Raw genomic sequence first — 19,472 nt, 5'->3', positions numbered from 1 at the left:
TTTTATGATTAACATAGACCTGTGCGGATCAGGAGGAGGTTAAAAATCTAGGGAAACTGCAAACTTTCTAGCTGTAAGTGACATCTAGTGGAAATGGCAGGAAAAATGAGTTCCACGGGTAAAATACTGATCCTGTTGGAGTCAGTGGTGAAACTCTTGATTCCCGTGAGCTGGAACTTCAGCCCAGCAACCTCTATTCAGGACTTGTAAAAAAAAAATAGAATAGCTCTATCTGTCTGGGTATGACTTGCAGAGAGCTTGGCATGCTTGGTTTGTCTCACATCAGTGAGCAACGTGAAAAGCGAGATGGCTGTGAGATGACAGCGGTCACCTGGCCTTACGGCTGCTGGTCCCGAGCCAGAAACACTACAGCCACCACAGACCATGCCCTGGTCTGGTATTACTGTGCTGTACTTCAGATTAAAACAATAATGCAGTGGGCTAACTTTGCACTGCTAAGCTTCATGCCAGTTTAGGTTTTGCCTGTCCTCCGACAGCTAGCAACCGCTCCTGTGGCTCATGTGGCTGTAGCTCGTCCCGCCGCGTTCTCTGGCTCTGCACCGCTCTGGGGCAGGGGATGGTGGCCCCACGGCCCCTTGGCTGTTCTGGCCGGCAGTGCCTGGAGAGAGGCAAAGCTGGGGAGTTGCAGAACCTGCCCCTCAGGGACGGTGAGTCCAGGGTCATGGATATTGGGCCCATCTGTGTCCTGTGCCTCTGAGGCAGCTGCGTGCCCTGTTTGCACTGCCTCCTCTTTCTTGGCATTGGAGGTGGCTGCCTGCTGCCACCCCTGCCCCGCCAGGAAGGGTCCCACCAGCAGACCAGATGTGGCCTGAGGCTATTCTTGTGTAGAGCAAAGCCAAAGCTTGCACGGAAACCTGAAACCCAGTGAGACTTGGATTAGCAACCCGAAACTCAGGCCAGGATACAAGCCTTTTGGAAGAGCTTGGCAGAGTTTCAGGCAAGTGCGGGCTGGGTTTCAAGTCAGCTAAGGCTGACCTTTGAGTGAGCCCGTTGCTGGCTGCTCGGGAAGCATGGGCCTGAATTTTAAGAGAGCTTGGGGAATGAGTTTCAGGCAAAAAAACCCCAACAAAACAGTTAAAGGGTTTAGGCAAAACCAATGCAGACCTCTTATGGTTTGGGGGTGATAATTCCTAGCCACTCACCTGCCCCCAAACCAGCAAAACCAGACTGGTGGTTACAGCTTCATTGCACTCTGAGTTTCAATGCAGACTTAACCCCTTCCTCAGCATGGAGTAACTGTTACTCCCAGGCTTTCTCTGGGGTAGATCTAAATTCCCTGTTTGCTCTCTCCCCGTTGCAAGGGAGGTCTCATGGCTGTTAGCAGTACAAGGTCGAAGCTGTATCTGAGCAGCTCAGCATTCCCTACTCCTGGACACAAAGGGCTGAGCTATCTATATGGCAGTTTGTACCTCGCAGGAATTTATGGAAGGGGAGAAATGAATCAGATTGGGGGAGAGACCACAAGATGGAAAGGCTGGTGCTGTGAAAGCAGAAGACCATAGTCCAGGGATCAGCCAGAGATGGGCAGACAAGGCCACGCTGTATAAGTGACCGAGGTTGAAGGATGATGATCAAGCCAAACTGGAAGAAGGCATGAGAAAATGGGCAAACAGAGCTGTTTGTCCCAGCCAGTGGGAAGCAGCAAGGGCCAATGTAGTCTTGCTCCTGAAGCTGTGGACATATTTTTCTTCCTTTTTTTTTTTTCCATTGCTTTTCCTGCAAACTCATCACTCTCTTCCTCCCCTAACACACAGCATGTGATGGGTCTAGATCAGGGCGGGGAGGATGTGTTTGTAATCAGACCCATATTTCTCTGCATTGTCTGCGTTGTCTGGGCAGTGAATTCAGCCAAAAACCCCCATACTCATGATGTTTTAGTGCTGATTTTAAAAGCTCTGTGAAGGTAGAATTTTCCCAAATGGAGTTTTCTGGGTAGGAAATTGCTTATCTTCGAGTATTATTCTATACAGCTCTGATAGCTCCTTTCCCCCCTGCCAGTCTGTTGAAGTCCCTTTACACTGGGAGTAACGAATGTGGAGCCTGAAACCATAGAAGGGGTCTTTATGCCAAAGGAAGTGCCCCTCCATGGCACTCCCGGTTTTCTTGTCTAGCTCCCTTTTCCATGCCCTTGATTCCGGCTCTTTCTCCCATGCTGTGTCCTATGTCGGCAGGCAGAGAGGGGCCTCATCTGCTGCTTTATTTCAGGCCCTTCTCTAATTACACGTTGACATTAGTTATTTATATAGTGTCCTTAATACCAAAGCATCAATACTGGAGGTGCTGGGAGGTGGTGGGGAGGCCTGTGCCCGCCTGCCCACGGCTCGGCAGGTAGCGTCCGCCGGTCACGGTGGTGCAGAGGTGCTGGAGCAGCCCTGCAGCATCCCAGCATCTGGCATCAGCTTCTCTGGAGATGGCTCTGGAGGGCTGGAGCCAGGTATCCCAGAGAGGCACAGAGTCACGCACCACATGCCAGAAGGTAATCAGAGACGGTCTGTCCAGGCTGCAACTGCTAGATGTCCTTCACGGACGGCGTAATGGCCCTGCTGCAGCCTGCGTGGCTCGGGGCAGCGTGCCTTGCCCTTGAAGTCCATGCTGCGCTTTTATGGCCCCCCCAGAGGAAGGCAGGGAAGTGCTAGCAGATGCGTAATTTCCCCAAGGACCGGTGTGTGGGCTTTACCCTGGACAGCTAAATAAATTCTTGGATGTCTCTGTGCCGAGACTTGTTTGTGTCTCTGAGGCCAGGGTGGAACATGTGGTGGGGTGTGTGCAGTTCCTGTTGGGTTTGGTGTATGGCTGCTCCAGTGTTGGTTTTAAATGTGACACTGATAACGCGGGCCGCCAGCCTGCTGCTGGCTTCCAGTTCCGTCTCGCTGCCTCTGTCTCTTTTATGTTCTCTGCTGCGGTTTGCAAGGCAGAGTTTAAAGGTTTCTCTGACTAACCCTGGCTGCTGGACTCAAAGGGAAGGAAGTCGACTGCAGCCAAGAAAAGGAAGCCAGTTGGTTTCCCTTCTGCGTCTGCGAGCGCGTGTGAGGTGGAGAGGGAGAAGGGTGTAGCCAGATCAGAAATGAGATAGGATGGGAAGACAGCAGACCTCTTTCCTTCCATATTTTCTAAGCTCAACAAGCTCCCTGCCTGCGTCAGCCTGGAGCACAGAGAAAGGAAGCATGTCCTGGTCAATATTTACCCGGCAGCATGGGGCAGCGCGCTTCAGCTCCAGCTGCCCGTGGGCTGCGTGCTTCTGGCTCGCTCCCCAGCAGTGCAGTGCGTGACGGCAGCCACGACGGGGAGCTTCCTTCCCGCAGGATGGCTGGTGCTGGCAGGGCAGGGCAAGACGCCCAGCTGTCCTCTGGCCTGTGGGGCAGGAGCTGGATGCTGGCCCCCGGCTCCCTGGAGCGTGCAGTGCAGCATGGCCGGCACCCCGGCCCCGCCGAGGACCCCCGAGGTGGATGCGGAGCACGTGGGTCCCTCTCGGCTCCGTCAGCATCTACACAGCTGGCCATCTCCAGTTTGGGGTCTACAGCAGCCCGGTGACCAGAAAGGTGGCCGGAGCCTCGGGGCAGTGCTGGCCCCCCCTCGGGGCAGCAGGGCCTGGAGCTGGGCACTGCGCTGCAGGCAGCTACTTCAGGGCATCTATTTCTGGCCCCTGGGACAGGGGAGGGCATGCAGTGGGAGGCAGGCTCCGGGACTCGCAGGAGCTGAGGGCTATTTCTGGCTCCGGTTGCTGACCCGCCAGGCCACCCTTGGCCAGTCACTTCCCCCGTAACTCCCTCGTGCCAGGCTCACCCTGAGTCTCTAACCCAATGCTCCCTCTGCCACCCACACCAGATGCTCCTGGGCGGTGTAGGACGGCTGCCACGCACCGTGCAAGGTTTGTCACAAGACCATGACGCTGGCTGTGATCTTTTCACGTAAATCTGCAGTAGGCTGGCAGTAAGTGCCCTAGGAGTGCTATCAACAGGCGAATGATGCCCCTGAGGCACGTTTTTGTCACCCTAGAAATTGGTAACCTACAGACTGAGGCAAAGACGTGGGTATGTTGAAAAAAGAACAGTCATTGCCATCCAGATGTCACGCTCTGCCTTGTGCTAAAGGCTGTGAGCATTACAGCCCGGGCCTGGGCCCCTTGTCTGCTGGCCATCCCACGGAGCAAGCCCAAGCAGAGCGCAGAAGCGAGCAGCGGGCATCAGGAGGGGTCCCAGAGACCCCAGGAGCTGTAGGACAGAAACACATTGGCTGGCACCCTCACATCTTCCCCATCAGCTTCTATATATGGACCTGCCCTCTCTGAACCCATCACACTCTGATCTCAAGTGACACACTGGGGAGGGAAGGGGGGGTGTCTATTTTTAGCCTCTGAATGGGTCTGTGCTGGAGCCCAGCTCTCTGCCCCCGTCAAGGGTACAGCATCATGTTGTGCTGGGAGGATTTTCCTGCGCGGCTCTCTGAATGGCTCCATCACCGGCTTAGATTGTGGTACAGGTAGGATGCAGCTTGGTGATCTCTCTGCTTCTTCTCCTACCGCTGGATCCCCCCTGCTGGGTTTGGGCTCTGTTGCATCTCCCTCCCCAGAGCCACGGGCAAGGAAGGGGCTGCCGTGGCTTGCTGAAATGTCCTTGTTTGGACTGTGCTTCATGCTACCTTCATGCATGATGCCGTGGCAGCAAGAATGCTCAAGAGCGTAAATCCTCCACTTTTTTAAATGGGCTGTAGGCAAAGGGAGTAGGAAAGGGGTATGTGAGGTGCGATGCTGCTGCGCTGCTGTGGAGAGAATCCCAAACCCTCTGTGCTGCTGTGCTCGGGGAGCAGAGGCAGAAGCGACCTGAGGGGGGTAGTGGGGGTCTCTCTCACTGCTGGCTGGGTTGTGGTCCAGCACAGCCATACCTGTCCTGCTGAGTCTGCCAGGAGCTGCCCTTGCCTCCCACTGATTTCAGCTGGAAATGAGTGAGGATGAGTGAATGCGGGTGGCAGGGAAGCAGGGCAGGAAGCTGGGGGAAAGGGTTAGGGGCATGCACCTCGGCTATGTCTGCTGATGCTGGTGCCGCCTCCTCATGCCCTGATCTTTCCGGCCCCCTCCCCTTGCTTTGCTGCTGCAGGCATGGATAACTTCGAGTACAGCATCCAGCTGAACGACAGGGACTGGGCTGAGTTCTTCTTGGTGTCAGAGGAATGCAACCTAGCACCGGCCACCCTGGCCACAGCCGAGGAGCAGTGTCTCAGTGACATTGAACAAGGGGACGGCGTGCTGGGGAGGGACTGCCACGCCAGCACAAACGGGCAGATCGCAGCGAGGGTGGGCAGCAGGCCAGGGCCTGGCACGGGAAGCTCTGCCCCACGTGGGGTGCCCGGAGACGCCTCCCTGCGCTGGCCCGCCGGCGGGCACCTCTCCCTGCCGGAGCTTCTCTCGGGCAGCGAGGACGAAGCGGACCTGGGCTCGGTCGGCAGGTTTCTGTGCGAGAGCAACAAGCCCGGCTGCCCTTCACCCGCTCCAATGCCCAGCGCTCAGGGGAGGCAGTCCCCCTGTCCCCCCGCAGCTGCCCTTGCCAGCCCAGCTGGCGGCACAGCCGAGAGCAGCCCAGGGCAGGACACAGCATGTGAAGCAGCAGCACCGCAGCTGGCATCGGCGTCGGAGAAAGGAGCAGCCAGCGGCAGTCAGGCCATGGAGCCTCCCAGCCACCCAACTGGAGCAAGCACCCCTGAACAGGGAGGGGACACAAGAGGGGAACAGCCCCATGGCAGTCCGGTGGCGGCGCAGCCGGGGGCTCCGGTGCAGGGCAGCTCGCCGGTGCTGGCTGCCTCCCCCAAGGGTTCGGCAAGGAAAAGTCCTAGCATCGCTTCCCGCTCGGAGCCTGGGCTACGGGGACCCCTGCGTGACCACCCCCCGGGCCGAGCCCTGGAGACTGCGCCCAGAGCACCCGGCTGCCCGGCGCAGGAGGAGGCGAGTGGGGAGAGAGCGGGTGCTGAGCCGAGCTCCCCGGCTGGCTCCCCGGACGTTGTGAGGCCCAAGGTGCCGGGACAGCTGAGAAAGAGCCGCAAGCAACGTGGAGCCAGTGCCGTCGAGGCAGCCCAGGGGGACAGGGAGCCTGCGGGGGCTGCAGCACAGGGGACTGTGGTACCCGTGAAAGCACCTTTAAGCTCACCGCTATCCTCACGAAAGAACAAAGGGAAGGAGAAGGCAGCCAAGCCAGCTCCTGTGAAGCTGGGGAGCGAGGAGGCAGGGGAGAGCAAACGGTCGGTGCCCGGCCCTGGCACAGATGAGGGCGATCCAGCCGTGAGCACTCCACCGAAGCAGAAGGTGAAGGAGTTGGGGGCACAGCCCCTGGGGAAGGCGAAGGCCACCAAGCATTCAAAGCCAGGGCAGGCTGGTGACTTGGGCGTACCTGACAATGTGCTGGTGATCCCTGCCAGTGGAGCCACGGCTCCTTCAGGAGAGGCATGCCAGGAGATGCCGGGGAAGCCTCTCCATCTCAAGAGTGTGGCAGCTTTTGGAGGGGATGCTGCTGAGGGAGCTCATGGGGAGCCTGCAGCTGAGACCCCCACGGAGCTGGGCCCCCCTTGCTTTGCAGCCGGGGCCTCTGCAAGGGCAGACACCCTGGACGTGACTTGGCCCGAGATGTACGACTATTTGTTCTGTGACTCCCAAGGGGAAGAAGAAGGAATGGGGAACTCAATGGAGGGAGAGAAAACACCCTTGGAAAGGGAAATATCCTTGCCTGAACTGTATGAATATTTTTTCAATGAACCAGAAGGAAACAGGAAAAAAGTCAAGGGTAAAGACAGGAAGCGGAAGAAGTTCAGTAGCTTGGACCACGCTCAGCTGCAAAATGAGGGTCCCAACTCAGCTCCAGTGAAAGACTCCCTGGTTATCTCGGTCCCTGAGGTGTATGAACACTTCTTTCCAGATGGGCCTGGGAACAGGGCAGGCTGGAGAGGGATTTTCTCAATCACTCCAGCCTCCGAGATGAAGAAAGCTGTGGGGGCTTTGAAGTCCCTCCTGCAAAGGCCAATGCATCTCATCAGAGGCCAAGTCCCAGCCCCCCAGGCTCTCGTGCGGAGAGGATCTAGAGAGAAGCTCCCCCTCATCCCGCTGGCTCCACTGGGAAGAGGCCAGGCACGGCCAGAAGGTTTGGATATGGCCCTTGCACTGACAGGTAAAGCGCTGTTACCCCCTGCCCGCTGCCCGGCAGCCCCGGCTCGCCGCTGCGCATAGAGATGTGCCTCTGCCTTGTGTGGTCTCCCCTGCTGCCACCGCCCCTTGGGAAGCCTGGCAGCCAGCTCCAGCCCTGCTGCAGCCAGCTCCACTCCAGCAGCAGCGGCATTAAGGCCACCGTACAGATGGGAGCATTTTGGTGGGCTCCGCCGGGTGTAGCTGGTCTGAAATCACACTCCTGGCGTGTTACCTTGCCACATAGCAGCCCTGGGATAGCAGGGATCTTTGGAAGCGCGGCTAAAGCCACCACCATGATGTGCTGTGTTGCATTGGCTCTCTCTTGTGATGCTGACGCTGTCCCTATGCCAAGCGAGTGCTGCTGGCCAGGCCCCGCAGGCTGGCTCCCAGTGCTGCAGGAGGCATGGACAGGGAATCTGGGTATATTCTGTGTATAACTTGCTTTGCTCCCCGCAAACTGCAGTTCTGGGGCAGAGGTGGTCATGACAGCACGCATGCAACAGCCTGAAACTCAGTCTGGCCCAAAGTCCCTGTCCTAGGTGATTCAGTTGTCCTCTTGATGGATATAACTTACTGTGGATCTGATCTATTCTTTTGCACTCTGGGCCAAGAAAAACTTACTGAAGTGGATAGCTGCATTAAACATGGCTGGTGTCATTGCAAGGTCTGGTAGAAATAGGAATCCCCCATCCCAGTGGCATCCAACTGCCTGCAGAACCACATACCTGTATTTCTAATGAGGGAATGGGAGGCAAAGCAGCAAAATCCTACTGTACCAAAGAACTCATGCCCCTGAGATAAGGCAATGGCTGCTGAGCTGCTGTCCTGTTAAGGCTGGGCTGCTAATCGATCTAATATTGGTGGGGAAAAAGTGTGCACAGAGTGGAACGTGTCCAAGGCTTCCAGCTGGAAGAGGTGAGGGGGACTTTAAAACACACACTGATTTGAAAAACACCCTCCAGAGACCTCAGATGTCACTGTGCCTGTTACTGGAGGCAGGTAAGAGAAACAGGAATAAAGGGAGAGCAAGTCTGACCCACTAGGACAGCCAGCGTATTTATCTTAAAGCTTATATGATGCTTACAGCCACAGTGCCTCACAGTTAATATTAAAACCAAACAATGCATGAGTCATCCCAAAGGGTGCCTCAAAATAGAGCTTCCAGTCTGTTTGCACAGAGGGAAAACCCCTTTGCCATGGTTGTAGCTAATTAATAAGCCAGCTTTAATTAAAAGCCTGGTCAAATAAACATAGGAGCAAAAATAGCCTACTCTTGCAACACACCTTCAAGTTGTGCTAGACTGGAACTCCAGGAGAGAAAGAAATGCAGAGCACTCAGGGCTGTCTCCCTTCCCAGACCTAGCAGGCGGCGGGAGTGAGGTGGGATCCACAGAGAGATGCTGAGGACTGGTGCTTCTTGGGGGGATATGTGTTGTCCTCGAGCTGCGTGCGTCTCAGGGCATTGTTTTGCAGGAAGGGGACCCTGCCCAGAGGGATCTGCCTGCAGCCCCAGTGCATCGGCAGCCAGCCCAGGAATTGCTCTCTCCTAAATCTACTCCCTGCTTTCAGCCAGCACACAGGGGTGTGCTGGGAAGAAATGCAGGGAGGTGGTGAGGCAGTCAGAGGTCCTGGAGGCGGCCCGTCCGCTGGCTGTGCCTCCCAGGCCCACAGGTAGCATTAATGAATATTTGCCCCGGGCTCTTAATGAAGTGTAAAACTGGGACGGGTGAAAAATGTGCCTCTCTCCTTAGGAAACGTACCTGAGTCCTAAATAGACATGCTTGACTTGACCAATGGTGAAAAAAGGTCTTCTGGGAGGGAAAATGGGTGACAAAGATGTATTTCTCTGGGAAGGCAAGGGATTCACTGCCCCAGAGGGACTGGAGACTGCTGTGGCAGAGGAGCTGTCCTAAAACACCAAGCCTCGTGCTCTTCTTCTCACAGGGAGGCCCGAGGCTCCGCTGGCGCTGACCCACAAAGACATGTGCCTCGTCTTCTGTGCCTTTGCGTCCTGGGCAGTGAAGACCTCCGACCTGCAGGCTCCAGATGCCTGGAAGACCAGTATGTATGGTGCCCAGCCTGGAGGGAGAGGGGTGGAACGGACCTCATGGAAGGTGTGGCGGGGAGAAGGGCAGGGATGCTAACACACCTAGCACAGTCGGTGGGAAAATGCGGTCATTTTCCTGCTTTTCCAAAGTGTCCTGTTGCTTTCTAACACCTCCTCTCTCCTGTAGAAATGGCAGTCCTGATTCCTACTCACATTGGCCTTTCCCCACACAAAGTGACTGCTGACTTGCACTGAGCCGTAGGACAAGTCTGTATTCCTAGCTTTGGTCCTGCTCCATCCAGCCTCTGCCAGGGACCGGTACCAGTATGTCAGGGGAAGAGAGGCTTCTTTAGGATCCGTGCTGGCTAGAATCTGAATCAGGACCTCGAATATGCAGGTTTATACTCCTTCGTCTCAGCTAGAACAAATGCACGTATTTTTCTAATGTGCTGTAAAGGTATAATCTCTTTTCTAAATACAGCTTAGGTGAAGTATCACCCTGGTGCACTGAGTCCTGCAAATAAAGGGAGCTCTGGCAGTTCCTCTCCTCTCCAGCCACAGCATTTGAATAACTGGTGGGGAGAGAGGAAGCTCGGGCAGCACGAATTAGCTGAGCTGTGGCCCAAGGGGTGCGGGTCGCTGGATGAGCCGGGCGCGGGACAGCGAGTGCAGCAGCTCTGCCCTGGCTGCAGCAGCTGAGCACGGCGTCCGGCCCGTGGGCACCGGCGAGCCCCCGCCGCGGGGTGAGACGCCGGGGCCAGGGCTTCCTGCTGCTTGTCCGGGGGTGGAATGTTCCCCACTAAGGTCACACAGGAAGCTGACACCCCGGGCTGAGAATAGCTCATTAGCTAAAGTTGCTCAGTGCAATCATCACAAGGAGCTTTTGGCCTGCTCCTCCTTGCCTTCTTCGTATTAGATGGTAGATGTGGCCTCAGAGAGGGTGCGAAAAGCAGGATATGGGCCTCGTGCCCTCCGGATTGCATAACCCAGCGTGCAGTAAGCACCCCGGCGAGGAGGGGAGGCGAGAGACAGTTTGACATCCTGGACTAGCAATTCTCTTTTGGCATTTTAGGTTCTAACAAGTTGAATTTCCTTGTTTATGTCTCAGGCTCTAACATGTAAATCAAAATCAAGTCTGAATTTAAACTGGGAAGTCCAAAGGCATGGCTTGGGTTCCCAGTTTTGCTTGGGCACAGATCAGGGGAATGTGACCTCTCTTACAAGCCAAGCTAAAAACATTAGTTGAAAGTACGGAAAAAAGCTTGAGTCTGTGTATAATCTCCATTAGTTATTTTTTGTACTTCTGCATTCTCTGATTCTGGGTTTTGGGTATTTTCTGCTTTTGGCTGGGATCAGAGTATCCACAGATAACCCACAAAATGATATTTTTCTTGGCATCTTCCTGGTCGAAACAGGAGTAGAAAATGAACGGACTGTCCTGAAGCTCTGGTGAGATTTCCTACTGTGGCCTTCTCATCCAAGATTAGACCCATTAGATCTCTACATGAACCCGTACATCTAACCACCATCCATCTCTACCACACGCATGAAGTCTATGTTGTGCTTCCGTTAAAAACCAGATGTTTTTTGTGAAATGGTGGTGTGATCCGCGTGCCCAAACTATAGGACTAGATGTGGTCAGCCAGGCTGTGGGCAGCTCAGGACTGGATGCACTGGGAACAAGCACAGTGTGGTGGGGATGAAGAGCAAAGGCAGGAGGGGACTGAGAAAGGGAGGGGAGTGACCTCCCCAGGTCCCATGGACCAGAGTGAGCCAAGTAGCTTGTGATGTTCAAGTCTGGAAAAAGATCTTCAGGTTTGGAAGAAGCACCCAGACTCACTCTGGAAATGTGTTGGGCTCTTTTCCAGTGTTCCTGGCAAGTTTTGGCACGCTTTCTGCCATCCGCTACTTCCGAAGGCAGGTCAGAGAAGGACACCCCCGGACCTAGGCTCAGCGCACACCAGAGGTGCTTCCTGAGGACAGGCGAGGATGGTGGAGGCAGAGGCCAGGGACTTTGTTCTTGGGCAGTGTGAGAAGCCTGGATCCCAGCACCAAGACTTCTCTGGACCCATCCCTAAACAGGACAGGATGTCACAGGAAGCAGGATCCTTCCACTGACAGTCATTTACAATACGGTAGGCAGTTTTTACCTGTACTGGACAGAAGAGGAGCCTGGCGTGGGCTGGCTCTGTTCTTTCTTTGCACACTTCTTGCATACTTGTGCTATCTCCTAGGAGTAGTCACAGCATCTGTTCCAGGGCGCTGCTTGTCCGTCCTCCTTCCTGAAGTCACCTGGGGGCAAAGGAAGGCACTGAGGTAGTGGAGGGAGGAGAGAGCAAAAGAAACCAGGAAAGTGCTTCGTTCCTATGAAAGGGTTGGGGTATCTGTGAAGGAAGAGAGGAGAGCACTTTGGGGAAGAGCTGCCTCTGTCCAAACATGGTGCTAAGCATGTGCTGGCTGTGCACGGCTAGCTGGGCAGCAGCTAAAGGGGGATGGAGGGGCCACTTGCTTGGCAAGGCCCAGGTCTCCCATGACCGGTTTGGCTCACTGCAGGAGGACTCATCCTCTTGGATTTCACTCCAAGAAGTCAGAGCTCGGTCTAACAGTTCAGGAGGCTGAGATAGGGTTTCTGTTGCATGTGGCCGCCTCAGCCCTGCTGAGCCATAGCTGTGGATGCTGTGTCTGTCCCTGCGGGTGAGGAGCACCCACTGCAAGGACACATCACCCGTAAGCAGAGGACAGGCAGGTGTCACGCAGCCAGAGCCAGAGGAAGAGGCAGCCGGGAAGGGCCCTGCAGGAGGCTGCGCGGGACGGAAAGGGGCTGCAGGGGCAGCAGGGAAAGGGGCTGAGCTCAGGGAAGAGCCCTGATGAGGACAGGAGCATGTTGGAGAGGAGGAAAAGGCACGTATACACGTTTGGCTGTGACAATCACCAGATGACTGGTCTAGATATATCACTTGGTCCCTCCGCTGTCTCCCATCCTAGGGACATAAAGTTGGCTGGGAGGAGATGGCGGGTGAGGAGGTGCCGTGGCTGAGTGTGTGACCTTGTGGGGCTGGAGAGGGCTGGAGGGGACCCAGAACAGAAGGGGGGGGGGGAAATGAAAAGGAAGTGGTTCGGTTTCTTCCCTGTCTCTGGTGCCTTCCTGATCACTCAAGGGCATTATTCATGAGGGTTTTTCTTCACTCCCAAGTCTGATAACAGCACGAATGTGAGATTTGTTAAGCACTTAGGGACCAGATCCACAAAGGTACTGGGGGAAATCTGCCCAGAATACCTGTGCGGATCTGCCTATGAGCTTTATAGGAACAGTCTGTGGCACTGTTTGTCTTATGAAACCAGAGGGGTTTAGCTCTTTCCTTGTAATGCAGAGTGCCATGCAATTTTAATGTGTGTAGGGTTGTACTGAAGACCATGTATTATTGCTGATAAGAGAGCACACTGTACAATTGTACGGTGAGATATGTAGCAGTAAATAGCGAGAGAGAGATGTACAGGCTCTATATGGACTATAGTAGCTGTATATCCAGTAAAAGGAGTTTTGTGGAGGAGGAGAACAGATAAAATATGCTGGAAGCTTCTAATAAAGATCTATCTCATTTAATACTTTTGTCTACATTCCTGTGTCTACATTGTTTGTGTGTGAAACTGTTGAATGAGTACTGAGTTTTAAAGAATGAGAAATCAATCCATTATGTGTCTGTTGATACAAAAAATGTAGGAGTTGATGTGCTGGTTGAGGAGCCCTGGAGGACAGAGTATGCAGGGAGATGGGCTGCTTCTCCTCTTCTTTGGCTCAGTCCCCACGCCTCCCCTCTGAGACACATCTTGGCTGTCGCACGTTGCTTACAGCCTGATCCAGAGAGCCCTGTCCTCTCTCCTGTCTCAGAAGCACTCAGGACTCGAGCAGAGTCCCGCTGTTGCCAGCCCTCCAGCCAGCTCCTCCCGGGGCCCCGTGAACAGATCAGTGAGCACAAGTCAATGCACAGCAGCAGGTCCCAGATTCGGTCCATCGATCTTCATCGCCTCTGCCCTTCCCAGTCGCCCTCGATGCAGCCAGGCTCTCCAGTCTGAGCTGCATCCAGGAACGCCTGGCACTGCAGCCTCAGGCACTGAAAGATTTTGCCCAGCAGACCTCGCTCCCTCCAACGAGCAGGAGCATGGCAGGCACAGGGGAGGCTGAAGTGTTCGCATATGCTCAGCTTTCCTGTTTATCCAGCCATAATCCATTAAGCGCCCTCCGCGCTCTCAGTGGCAGGTGGAAATACAGCAGCCTTGGCATGGCGGGTGGGTAATGGGGGAACAGCTGGAGGAATCAGGCAATTTCATTATGAGGGTTTTCCTGGGAGACTGAGCGGAGCTGAGCAAAGCAGAAAAAGGTCAGAGGAGGGCAGCAGACAGGTTTGCTGAAAGGAAGGGGTCTCTGGGACCACCAGCTCCTGTCTCAGAGGGCTCCAGCTCTTCCTGCGTAGTTCCTCATGCAGAGTGAAGTCCCCAGGGTAAGGGACATGGCTAAATCCTGAATGGTCACTGCTGACTTCTTGCTTGGTTTGAATTTTTCAGATTTTGTATTTTCTAGCCTTGTCACACAAATCTGGAGGAAATAATGTTTTCCCTTCACTTTGCAGGTGCAGAAACAGTTAATTTCCCTCCCAGCCATGTACAGTACTCCCAGGTGCAGTGCTGGCAGTTAATGAATGATTGTGCTAAAAGTCACTGAATTTAATACTGGGCAAAATGGTTGGGAGAGCTGTTTTGGTTTATCTCGGTGTTTCAGGGGTCTCACTAGGACTGGGAGGGTTTCTAGCCAGAAACCGTAATGTCAAAGACACTTTTGATGACATTAGCCCCTCCAGGGAGATTTGGATGGGGCAGGGCTCTGTGCTGGGATGTGGGGAGTCTGTGTCTACCCATGTCAGCCGGATCCTTTCTAAGCAATGCCCTTGCTTTGGGGACGTCATCTTCCCTGGGGAAGTGGTTTTGTTCTCCGCCGCTCCCCACAAGCCAAAGCTGCAGATGTTTGCTGCAGTGGGGGTGCTGCAGGTTTAGCTCACTGCTTGGGCACCTTGAGAGGAATGAGGAAGCTCATTCAGTTGAGGCTGGGCTGGAGAACTTCACAGTGAACTGATAGCTGCTAAATCACTGCTGGGAAGAGACTTGTGCATCCCCTCCTGCCACTGTTGCTTGAAGGCTCTGTGCATGGTTTTTGCAGGAAGCTGACTTGTTCAGCTGCTTGTGGACAGTCAGGCTACAGTCGGAGACTACCATCAGTTTTCCTGAACATCACAGGGCAGGCGTGGCGCTGACGGGAGGCTGCAGGAAAGCTGCTGGGCAGACAACTAGTTTAGGAGTGTTTTGGGTGCAAGTAGCAATACCAGATACGATCCAGAAATGAATCAGGCCTAGATATTGCAAGAAGTGGGACCGGTAGGTAATGCTCTGCACTCGCAGTGCCCCGGTCCAAAGGTGAGCCATGCGCAGCTGAACCACGGCACTCGGGGTGGGAAAAGCTGCCTCCTGGCTGTCCTTGACCCACGCGAGCTGGGAAAGGCATGGTGGCACTGAGCACCCATTTTCCCACTCCGAGGGACACGGGGTATCTCTCACTCTCTCAATGCCTCTAGCCTAGTGTTCAAAAACTCCTGCTAAGTTTCTTCCCATGAGAGTTCAGTACTCATGTGATGCTGTAGGTAACATGGGGTGCCTGTCACCTCCACCAGCCAGTGCCCTTTGCCTATCCGTGGTAACTGGTGTCTGATCCTATAGAGCTTGGGCTTGGAGACATAAATGGGATTTGGCACCTCCTCCTGCTAAAAGTTACTGAAGGTGCCAGATGAGCCGTCAGGTTATAGGTGCATTTCACACTCCTTTTGATCTCCACTGGAAGAAGTGGATGAGATAAATATTTCAGAAGATAGATGCTTGCAGTCCACTGCAGAAGCAAAAGGAAATATTGAAAGATCTTGTTGGTACCAGGAGATCAGCTCTGGGAGTGTCTACTGTGCTCAGTCAAGCAGCAGTGTCTCTAGTGTCCTTCAAGGAAACCAGCCTGGACTTGCCTGCAATTTTAATGCTTGGTTTGTTCTCCGACCTTTTAAGCTCTCTCCTCTCCCTCCACGGCCAGGTCATCTTGCCTGTATCTCACCCCAGAGGGACGAGCCAGGAACTCACTGTCTTTTGCAATAGCAGCAGCCACCATGATAGAAATGACCTTTTCAGTGCATCCTCGCTGCCGTGAGCCTGTTTTCCCTTCACCAAAGAGAGTGTCAGTCCTGGAGGTGGGAGCTGTGCCATCCCACCCCACTTCCTTGGCTTGCACGTAGCTCCCACATCTGACACCTTGTCTTGCCAAGCAGATGAAAAAGTCAGGCAGGTGCACCCTCAAGAGCTGCCTCCGTATTTCATCTGGCCTTGATACGCCGTGTGCCACCCGGCTGCCGGGGTCCCGGCCGTCTCTCTCCCCCCTCTTCTGCAGCAATCAGTTTTGCCAGAGCAGCTCCTTCGCTCTTATTTTTTTGCTTCCTCTCTCCGTAATAAAACCAGAGCAAAGCTTCCCGTGCGTATTTCTGCGAGGCCATTTCTGAGTCGTGACTGTCTTCTCCCTGCGCTTCAGAGAGATTTGTGAGGGCTCGCGGTGCTGTGCCAGCCGCGGGAGTGCCAGCGCGGGGAGGCAGCGGGCAGAGCGGAGGGAGCAGTGACCTCCCTCTTATCTAGGACTGACAGAAATGCCAGTTGCTTCGGTCGGTTGACTGGCCGTGAGAGCATGACATATTTTGGTGGATTCCCCCACCCACAGGGCAGTGAGGGAGTTGCTCATCACAGACTAGAGCAAATCCTGCACATCCTCAGCTCCTCAGGGGACTAAGGGCTCTGCAAGGGAGGCGCTGGGTTCTCCGAGCAGGAACAGGGAGCAGGTTTGCCCAGCAGGTCCTTCCCCGACCTCAGCCGTGGTTTCAGGCAGCCGCTGACGGGCAGCCAACGGGAAGAGACACGTTCGTACAAAATGCTCACCAAGGAATTCCCAAACCTCAAGCATCTTCCTTAATACACTAAAAAGACCGGCAAGTCCACGCACAGCGAAGGAGCGGGAGCTGGCCAGGTGGGCTGCTCTGCTGCAGCTACACCGTGCCTTCAGTTACGGGGGCTTTTTCTCCAAACTCCTGAAGCCAAACGAGCAGGTCACAGGCTCCACTTTCTTTTTTAAAAACACCTCTCTGCTGTTTGTTCTTGGAGCAAAAGAAGTTTGAAATTGTGGCTTGGAAATCAGAAAGCGGAGACAAATGCTGCAGCCCGTGGTGTTTCAATAGCTGCTCTGGTTTTCCAGCTATGGTTTCAGAAGATTGATTCAAGACTTTTAGCACTTGGAGGGAGTCGGGGGGTGGAGAGATCATTTGTCAGAGAGTGAATTGTTGGCAGCTAGTATCATCTCATGCCTTTCATCTGCCTCTGTGAATAAAGACGCAGCTATTCTGTGACCAAGCTGAGCGGCGGGATGTGTGCAGGCTTGCTGGCAGCTCCAGAGCACTGGACCTGCAGTTTGTGGGCGACCTGGTTCAGACCATATTTCTGCTGCAGCCAGGCTGTGAAGGATGAGTAAATTTTTCAGGAAACGAAAGGTATTTTCTGTGTTTACAGGTACTACAGTTTCCATTTTAATACAACCTGCACTGAGACGCCTAGTGCCACTTTAAGTAAACCCTCTATTTTTAAATGCTGAATCTGCTGAGAAATTTGTTGGAGGAAAAGCAAGAAAGTGTGGGTTTTCACGGTGACAAGGCAGGTGTCCATGAACAGGGCTCACAAACACAGCCCTGTTCCCACCTGCTACGGAGCCGCCTGGGTCAGCATCTGGATAGGAAACCATCAAGGGAAAACCCATGGCCAACAAAACCAATGACTCAACGGGGAAACCAGGCAGGCCTGAGGAGCTTGGGCGTGGGTCTTGACCAATCTGATGCTTATGGGGGCTGGTTTGGAAACATTTTAAGGCTTGTACACACACATAAATCACTCTGCATTAATTATACCAACCTAGCAAAGCTGTACAACCTTCTGAAGTACGGACAGATAGAGGGAGAGCAGGAAGAAGTGCTTCTTCTAGGGGAGCTAAACACGTCTGGGAAAGGGTGTAAGTAAAACTCTCTTAGCTGCTTGTATGGCAGGGGCTGTGTAACCATTTCAGTGGCAGTTTGTTATCACAATCCTTAATTGCTCCAGGGCAGCAGTGAAGAAACAGCAGGGAGCAGGCCTTAGCGGTCAACTGGACAGCAGCATTTAGGGTTGGGATACTCAGGTCCCGTGTCCGCCCACAACCCCGCTCTCTCTTGGTGCAAGCCCCTGACGGTACCCTTTTGCTAAGGGCACACTCGCATTTCATCCCGAAACGCTATGTTCTGCACCGGACAGCAGCTGGAAGTAGCTCCACTCTGCCCCAGAAGTATGGCAGGAACAAGGCAATAACTCAGGCACAGACGCACGAACGCAGAGATGGAGTTCAGGACCTGAAATAAGAGCCAAACAGACCACGGCAGCTGCGCACAAAGGCGTGCTGGAAGTGTGAGAAATGAGCAGCCTGCATGTTGAAAGGGCAGCGTTTGAAAGAGTGACAAATTTAGCCCAGATGTAGCTGGGGAGGAAAGTTGCCACTCTGGGAACAGGACTAAAATTGCTTTAGAAGCTGTGTCATGTCTCTGCAGCGTTTTGAAACCAGGATCTCACACCTTGCTACTGGTAGCCCTGTGCACGCGCGTGTCACTGTCACCGGTCAACGTGATCGCACGTCGCAGCTTGGGAGAGCTGCTCACCGGGGAACGGATACACCGGGCTTCTGCGGCCAACACACCTACCTCTTGCCTGGTTATTCGGTTCCTTGAGCACCTCCGGCTGCAGCACAACCACCTGCCCTCTTCTCGAGCGCTGGTGCCGTCCAGCAGCCACTGCTGTGGGTTGATGTCTTGCAGAGAGCGGTGTGCTTGGGAGGGCAAGCCCTCTGCCTGCCCTGCTGCTCCCAGCACTAAGACATGCCTGAACTTTAAACTGAGGGTCATATCCAGTTCCTCGCTGGTCTCTGCAGGATAACTCTGCAGAGGCAGCCAGCAGCACCTGGTTTTCTGCCCAGAGCAGATGCAGGGACAGAAGTGGCCTACAGGCATCTGGATGCAGTCCTCAGCCCGCTCACCAGGACGATACTTCCTTGCCAAGCAAGCCCCTGCCGTGGCCAGCTCCCCTTCCCAACTGGCTTTGTTAAAAAGCGGCTGCCGAGAAGTGAGGTCAGACTGACAAAACCAGAGCCAAACCCTGCACCATCTGGCAGCCCACGGAGGGCTCAGCTCCGTATCTGACCCTAGTGCTGGCGCTGGCCAGCGCGTCCCACTCAGGTCACCCAGGTTTCCCCCAGGCTGGAGAGCAGACAGCACAGACCACCCCAAGTCACGGCATGGGCATCCCCACCTGCACAAGTGCACGGAGCCATTTGGAGTCACCGACTGATTTTTACGGAGCACCCTTCCAACACCCCCAGAACGCAGGGCTGAAGCAAAGTCCGATTAGCTTTGGCACTAAACCTCTAGCCAGGTCTCGTTGCCTGACAAACGCTGGGGAGACTTTGCTCTAGGATTAGGTGTTTACAAGTGCCTGACCTGAACTAGAGACAGTCACCACTCTGGAAATCCTCCTGGACCCAGGGCCCCAAAGTCCTCAAGGGAGGAAGGGCTTTGGAAAGGACAGCAGCGACAGACAAAAATTCACCTCCATTAAATCAGATGATGGCAAAGAAAGAGAGGAGAAAAGTATTCCAGAAGAATGTGTATTGCAATTGTCCAGTCTCACAGAAATCCACCAGGGAACTTTTACAGCAATAGGGAGGGGCTTTTCCCTTTTGATACATTGCAGATATCACTGTTGAAACCCAATTAAAAAGATCATGGTGACCAGCTTCAAAGTCAACGTGTTCATCGGAGCCCATGAGCATGGCTGCCTCCCAGCATACTATGTGCTTTTGATGTTCCCTAGTGGGATTTTGTTCTGAATAAATAGATCCTTTTGGGGTTATTAGATACAAATCTTCCCAAAATGAGAGCAAACCTGAAACAAAACAATAACAGCTAGAAGACCCAAACCAACACACACACAAATGTGCAGACAGCTGCCCATTCTACAGTACTGAACGTCATCCACAGCTAGAAAATTAAATAGATCTTCAACTCAGCCACATTTACACGTTAAATACATATAATCCAC

General features: G+C 54.1%; 1 protein-coding gene across 1 annotated transcript; it reads left to right on the top strand.

Annotated features, from left to right (window-relative positions):
• Positions 1–4,406: 4,406 nt before the first annotated feature.
• Positions 4,407–12,837, top strand: PERM1 (PPARGC1 and ESRR induced regulator, muscle 1). The gene is made up of 4 exons (XM_059830041.1): positions 4,407–4,500; positions 5,115–7,169; positions 9,131–9,247; positions 11,102–12,837. The coding sequence occupies exons 2-4, from the start codon at positions 5,117–5,119 to the stop codon at positions 11,179–11,181; spliced, it is 2,250 nt and encodes a 749-aa protein (XP_059686024.1). The 5' UTR covers positions 4,407–4,500; positions 5,115–5,116; the 3' UTR covers positions 11,182–12,837.
• Positions 12,838–19,472: the final 6,635 nt, after the last annotated feature.

The sequence above is a fragment of the Gavia stellata genome, chromosome 27, assembly GCF_030936135.1.
Source record: "Gavia stellata isolate bGavSte3 chromosome 27, bGavSte3.hap2, whole genome shotgun sequence".
NCBI lineage: Eukaryota > Metazoa > Chordata > Aves > Gaviiformes > Gaviidae > Gavia > Gavia stellata.
Note: the sequence above shows the minus strand (reverse complement) of the source record. Positions and strands in the feature narration are given on the sequence as shown.

Excerpts from the sequence above, each read along its gene's own strand:
- PERM1 (XM_059830041.1), top strand. The coding sequence starts at position 5,117 with ATGGATAACTTCGAGTACAGCATCCAGCTGAACGACAGGGACTGGGCT. Across the intron at positions 7,170-9,130 it reads TATGGCCCTTGCACTGACAG|GGAGGCCCGAGGCTCCGCTG; the intron begins GTAAAGCGCTGT and ends TTCTTCTCACAG. Across the intron at positions 9,248-11,101 it reads TCCAGATGCCTGGAAGACCA|TGTTCCTGGCAAGTTTTGGC; the intron begins GTATGTATGGTG and ends GCTCTTTTCCAG.